At 43.5% G+C, this 7,033-nt stretch overlaps 1 protein-coding gene across 8 annotated transcripts in view; it reads right to left on the bottom strand.

The window, feature by feature from the left end:
* tmcc1a (transmembrane and coiled-coil domain family 1a) overlaps positions 1 to 7,033 on the bottom strand; it is a 51,550-nt gene that overhangs the window by 29,435 nt on the left and 15,082 nt on the right. Inside the window, exon 1 of one of the 8 annotated variants that reach the window (XM_050065103.1) lies at positions 4,583 to 5,158. The exons of the other annotated variants lie outside the window; for them this stretch is intronic. Coding sequence (XP_049921060.1) covers positions 4,583 to 4,621 — 39 coding nt within the window. The 5' untranslated portion in view covers positions 4,622 to 5,158. Of the gene's footprint in view, positions 1 to 4,582; positions 5,159 to 7,033 lie in introns of those variants that run through there. 8 annotated transcript variants of the gene reach the window in all.

Genomic DNA, 7,033 nt, shown 5'->3' with positions numbered 1-7,033 from the left:
ACCAACTGAGCATGGTTTAAACACCACAGCCTACCTGAATATTGTTGCTGACCGTGTCCATCCCTTTATGACCACAGTGTACCCATCTTCTGATGGCTACTTCCAGCAGGATAACGCACCACGTCACAAAGCTCAAATCATCTCAAACTGGTTTCTTGAACATGACAATGAGTTCACTGTACTCCAATGACCTCCACAGTCACCAGATCTCAGTCCTATAGAGCACCTTTGGGATGTGGTGGAATGGGAGATTCACATCATGGATGTGCAGCTGACAAATCAGCAGCAACTGTGTGATGCTGTCATGTCAATATGGATCAGAATCTCTGAGGAATGTTTCCAGCACCTTGTTAAATCTATGCCACCAAGAATTAAGGCAGTTCTGAAGTACTAGCGAGGTGCACCTTATAAAGTGGCCAATGCGTGTATAATATACAAATAAAAACAGTGCAAGAGGACACCTGAGCTTTTGGCAGAAAAGCCATGGTCCAAGTAATGTAAGGATAGAGCAGAGAACAGGAGAGGCTAAAAAGCCAGAACAGGAGATCCATTGTGTTTAATTCACAGTCGATAATGGTGTTTGTTCTCCTGATCAATGATTGTCTCCTTCCCACACATACTGTACACCCACACTATAGAATACAATGTCTAACAGACAAATACACCACAGCTAATCTAGTGGACAAGAGAAAAGTAGGCCAGACAATATTTACACTTGTCATAAAAAAGATGAACGAAAGAAAGGAGTATTTTGTTTGTCTGAGATGAGTGATGGGAGACTGGTGAGAGAAGACAGGGAGGGAAAATGACTAAAGGCTGGATAAGACAGCAAGGACAGGAGAGGAGGAATGATTACACAGCAGAGAGGGGAGATTAACACATTTGAAAAAGAACATTTTTGGGGTCTTTCTCCAAAAGGCAGTAAAAAAACTACAAGCCACAGATCTGCCAAAACCATTAGCGGCTTTACGCTGCTTCCTCGTCGGACTGTAATACCGTAATAAGGTCTCACAGATAATGTCAACAACTCTGAACCACAGAGAGTTATGTTGGAGCACTGACAACAGCAACTCACACACGCACGGTGCCTGAAAAACAATTTGCTACGGGCTGGTAGTTGGCAAACACAGCAGAGGGGTGACATCACCTCCAGTGTGGACTAAGAGCACATGCTTTATCATCCCCATGGCCGTCTCTCTCTCTCTCTCTCTCTCTCTCTCTCTCTCTCTCTCTCTCTCTCTCTCTCTCGCTCTGCTGAAAGTCAATCGAAACTCAGTTGTTTGATTATACACAGGTTTGACTGCGTGCTTCTGTGGCTGTGTTTATTGTAACCAGAGGGCAATCTGCTGTGGCAGTGCTTTGATAGGACTTGATAGTTATCATATGCATCTGCAGGCCTGGCTGTATAGACGTGAATGTGACCTAACAATACCCCTGTGTTTGTCTTCTGCAGCTTTTCAAATGACTCAATGTCACTAACTTAGTTTCAGGACGAGCAGCGGTGTCCTGCTGCAAAGGGCAGAAACGCTTTCATCAACACACAGCCGGTAGCCTGGGGGAGGCGAGAGACAATGAGAGAGCAATGATGAGGATGTTAAACTAGCAGGGACAGAACAAGCCTCAGGGGACCAGGTGATGCTCGGCGCCTCCCACTGACACTTCTCCTTACTGCTCTATTACAGGACAGCACCGGTGGAATTACAAAAGTGGACCACATCCAGTCTGTGTTGTCAAAAAATGCAGGCAATAATTCTGCCTGTTACAAATCCTATTAATGGAAGCCATTAAGTGTATTATAAGTACATGATTTAAATCTGACAATACAAAAACAAATCCCACAAACAGTTGGAAACTGTAGGAGATGGAAGAAAACCTCTTTGTATTAAAGCTCTCAAATCCTTTTTTTAATGTGGAGTTTGAGGCCCTGTTAATGCAATGAGGTTATTTAATCTACCTTAAAATTTCTTCAACAAACCTACAGACCTTTTCATTGCAACATAGTTTATCGCAATACTCAGCTTATTGCAACATACTGAAAATTGCGATAATACTGTATCGTTACTTAAAGGTTACTTTGGTGATTCCCACTCCTAGCGTCTCCACTTCCTCCCACTGTACAAAAATGAAGCCAAAATATCCTGGAAACGAGCACTGCCATCTTGCACTTATGATGTCATTTGGAGCCAGAATCTGTGCAGCAGTGATGAGGAAGTGGTGGCGTGGTATCCAGTTTGGGTATGATCATGAGCACACCGACCGACACACACTGCAAGTAACACATCATAACATCACACGCCCCTTTGCTGGCATCAAATAAATAATTGAAAATCATACTTATCAGACTAAGGAAAACTAACATATATCAGAACTAGCTATCAGAACAGAAACCATCTTTGAGAAAAAACTTGTGAATTGTTTTTGTTTGGCCCACGTCCCATTTGCTAAAATGGAGGGGGCGGGGCTTATGACCTATACTGCAGCCAGCCAACAGGGGGTGATCAAAATGTTTTGGCTTCACTTTTGGGGAGTGGTCATGCCATTCATCTTTACATACAGTCAGTGATTAAATCCAAGGGCCATCACAAACATACGAAGTTTACTGTGCAGATTAATTACATTAAATTTGTTACATTAAGATGTAATATAACATTTTTCTTGGTTCTTTTTAATAATGTAAACACATATGACACTGCTTGAACAAATAAATCTAACCAGTCTTTAAACGCTGGTATATTTAAACTTCTAAATTCCCTAAGGGCTAGCCTGATTAATGGCACAAAACCCATACATGATATATTTGCCTTGATTTGATTTAACCCCAGTACATTACGGGAATAACACGATAAAATTAACTTTGGGCTCTTAAGGATACAAATCCCCAGACACTCTTTCATATGATTCAGTACTTTGTCTCTTCACATTCTGTACAGAATAACCTGTTTCTTAGATTTTTATCTGTGTCTTAAATCTATGTCACTCAATGAAATGAGTTAATGTTAAGAAGTTAGAATTATGTGACTGCGGCTTAAAAAAGGATAACGGAACTCTGACATGTTAAAATGTGAAACTGTGTTGCACCACATAAGGTAATATCAAACCACAGTGCTGAGAGTATTTTACGTTTTAGTCTGCATGATTCACCATCGACTGGATGTTACTCCTCTGAATTGTTTAAATATGAGGCATTTTGTTTTGGGATGGTCAGGGATTATAGCAGGAGAACATTGGCTGCTATCTCTGACATAGAAACCAAACTATTGTGATAGACAAAGGGAGACAAAGGATGAGCAGGAAGACAGGTGGACATGTGGAGATGTGGCCTGGGGGAAAGACACAGGGTCATCTACACAAGGTCAGTGAACTTTTGCAGACGGGCCCTGAAGGAGGTTATGTTCTCCAAAGACAAACACAGCCCCAGTCTCTCTCTTACACAAAAATTCTGTGGCGTAAGAGGACTAGCCTCAAGGCTCGGCTTCTGTTTCATCTCAATTCAGTAGCTCATTTCCCACTAGAGCCTCCTCCCTGGTTCTTTCTCCATCTCCTGTCTAAAAAAAGTTTTCCATCCTAACACTAAACGTTTTGCACCTTGCAGCCCTTCGCTTCCTCTATCTGTTTTCACTCCTGTTTTATCTCTCCGTCCCTCCGAGAAAAGAGGAGAGACTAAATCAGTCCATCAGTCTGGGCTCAGGCCTTCCAGTCTGAAAGTGAGAGTGTGCTTCTGTTTGCCCAAGTGCGCATTCGTGCACGTGTGTGTTGATGCTTCCAGGCTTATAAACATCCAACAGCACCATTACACCGAGCTACAGATGAACAGGGAGGGTGTAGTCAGTCAATCAATTAATCAGCAGCTAATTGTAATTAATCCCACAGGCTGAGCACCAGCTGCAGAACAGCAGGCTTTTAACGGACCTAATGCTGAGTTTTAACACAGCCCCTCTACTCTCTTCAACACTACCACCTGGGGATAGATATATCAAGCTCACGGACGGTTTTAGAGCACAGTAATCTAGCCTTTTGATAATGAATCATAAATGCTCCCCAATCAGCAATAATCAACCTTAGTGTTTACCAATAATTACATCCCCTGGAAACAGCTCCGACTGATCTGCTGCTGTTGCACGAGTTACTGTTTAACAAGAGTTAAGATAAAGTGCAAAGACGGACCACTCAAGTTACTGTATGGATCCAACTACTTAAAAGTGAATAAAAACTCAGAGGAAAATCTCTGTATGCCTAAAAATAAAATAAAACAGTTGATATGTAAGAACTGTGCAAACAATGCTTTCCCCTCAGTTGTCAATTGGCTGATATGTGTACAAAAAGGAGTCAATCATTACTATTTTGACTGCCGTCCTAAACAAAACACTGTTCAAACAGCCCAAAACAAAAACTCCTGACACAGTACCAAATAGCTGTAAGACAGGAAGAAGGAAAAAGATATGCAAAACAACCAGACAAGCTTTTGCCAGCAGCAAAGATTTGAGACAACTGTGCCTTTGGCCATGAATGGAGCGTCAGCGTGGAGACGGGAACACACACACATGGTTTTAATGAATAAACAAGCTTGTGAGTTTAAGCTTACCTTGGAGTACTGTCTACGAAGACTGAAGCGCTGCACCATCCTGACTGACTGAGGTACCCACAGCTGGAACCCCTGTTCTACTCTTCTCCACTGATATCCCTCCAAAGTACACAGCGCCTCACATAGTACACTTTACATTCACACACACACACATGCAGGGGGTACACACGCTACCCTCCTCTCCAAACATCCACGAGCACACACATTTCTAGTCCACGCCGCTTTCGTCTACTATGCAAACACAAGTGAGGAGAGAGAAAGAGAAAGAGGGAGGGAGGGAGAGCAAGCGGAGATAAAGACAGCTCAGCTGTGTTGCCCTCTACTCATATTCACAGTGATCCCCTGAGCTCTGTCTCCTACAGACTCTCACTCACACAAGATGCTCTCACTACATGGCTGTCAGTGCACAAATGATTTTCAGCACACACACACACATACAGAAAAAAAAGGTGAGCTAGTCACACATATACACACCCCTCCACATCCTCTTCTACCACATTCACACAACATATATCACACACACCCACTGCTCAGCTCTCACTCGTCTAGGACGAGGCAAGGTTGCCTCCTGCTTCCTGTCAATGAGCTGAAGGGTGGGGTGATGAGGAGGTGGTGGTAAAGGAGGAGGAGGAGGAGGAGGGACCAGCTGACTGTCTATACGAACTCTCTCCAGGGACACAGGGAGGGGGACAGGGAAGGAAGGAGAGAGAAAGAGGAAGAAAAGGCGTGGGGGGCGCAGAGGGGGGAAAACTGCTGAGAAAAATAAAGGAAATGGAAAAAGAAAAAAAAAAAAAAAAAAAAAAAGATATACACTCAAATTTAGACAAGCTATGCAACCATCGACCTCCACTAACAGCAGGATGTCACACACCTCCAAGGTCGACCACGCTGTTACTATGGCAACTCAAGCAGGGCGTAGATCTAGGCAGCTTGCTGCAAGTTTCGGGGGGTAACCACGGCGACTGCTTGGATGACCTGAATGACATTGCTGTGTTGCCTTGCAGAGACGGGGCTGTGTGTTGTTAGCTCGAGAGGAGCGAGACAGGTTATCATCTCTGCCAAGGGCGAGTGGCAGACCACAGAGAGGCTGATGGTCGTCTATCACAGCAGCAGGGCTAATGGAGCACAGATGTCTGGCTCTCAGCTCTGCCCCATCATCTCAGGTGAGGTCACTCACACAGGACTGAAGGGCTCTTGATTTTGTGGATGAAGGGAAAAGAGTATCTTTAAATTAAGCTCACAGACTGAGGCTGTCGGTTAACTTGGATACCAACGCCTACTGGTCTAGACTTCCTGCTCACTGCTAGACTGAGAGCCAACCATCACTCCATGTGTAACACACTGATACTGAGTCCTTGGCACGGCTTATTTCATTAACCCAAAGACCAGTCTAGTCTTCAACAAACATGAGCTCACAATGCAAACACAACCTCCACATGAACCAAGCCCAGAGCGGCTCACAGCGGGTTAGCTGATCTGACAGTGACCTCTGGTGGCAGACTGAACTAACTGAAGTCTGGTGGTAAGGTGGTTTAAAATCAGAACTTGTGGTAAAAGGGCAGTGAGGTTATTACAAACCAATATCTCCCAACACACACACCACACACCACACACACACACAGAGCGAAACACTGTGCTCCTAGAAAGGAAGGCAGAGCTTTTCATAAACCCATTACCAATACCATTAAATGTCAAACTACATAAGTTAGGGATGTCCCAATCAAGTTTTTTTTAATCCCTTGCTGCTGCTTCAAGGGAATTTCACTCCCACTTTAAGAGAGTATCCTTCAGTGTTTGGGCCCCGATACTGATCTTTGAGATTAGATTGGGACATCCCTAACGAGAGTACTACAAAACAGACGATTAACCAAGCAGAGTACTGCAGCATTTACTGTAAGTGTAGGAACAAAACATTCGCTTTTAAAGGATAGATTAACAACTTTGCAAGTCTGCCTTAAAACCATTGTCAGGTGTCCATCTGTTTATTCTGGGATGGTAACAAAAAGATGGAATCTGGTATTAAAAAGACTTACTTTGATTTGGCATACTCAGACTAATGAAGCCTCATATTAGCTTCAGATAAACTTTGGAATGAATGTCTGCACAGAACAAGGACTGTAGATTTTGAACCCCATCACTTACATTATGAGTGTATTATAAAGGTATCTATTAATGGTCGGTATGAACATGAGTAATGATTAAAGCAAGGAAAACCTGTTTTAAGATAGACTTAAAAAGTTGTGAACCCATCCTTTACACTGGCTCCACTGTTGTGTATTATATGTATGTGCAGGCATGTGTCTTGTGTCTCATTTGTAAGCAAGCGGCCCCATAGTCGTCTGACAGACAGCAGCAGCAGCAGCCCTTCCCCGAACACTTACAGCTAATATGTTGGGAAATGTCACATCAGCAACAAGGTGAACCTCAGCTTTTGATTGACAGTTCGTTGAC

The sequence above is a fragment of the Epinephelus moara genome, chromosome 16, assembly GCF_006386435.1.
Source record: "Epinephelus moara isolate mb chromosome 16, YSFRI_EMoa_1.0, whole genome shotgun sequence".
NCBI classification, from domain to species: domain Eukaryota; kingdom Metazoa; phylum Chordata; class Actinopteri; order Perciformes; family Serranidae; genus Epinephelus; species Epinephelus moara.
Note: the sequence above shows the minus strand (reverse complement) of the source record. Positions and strands in the feature narration are given on the sequence as shown.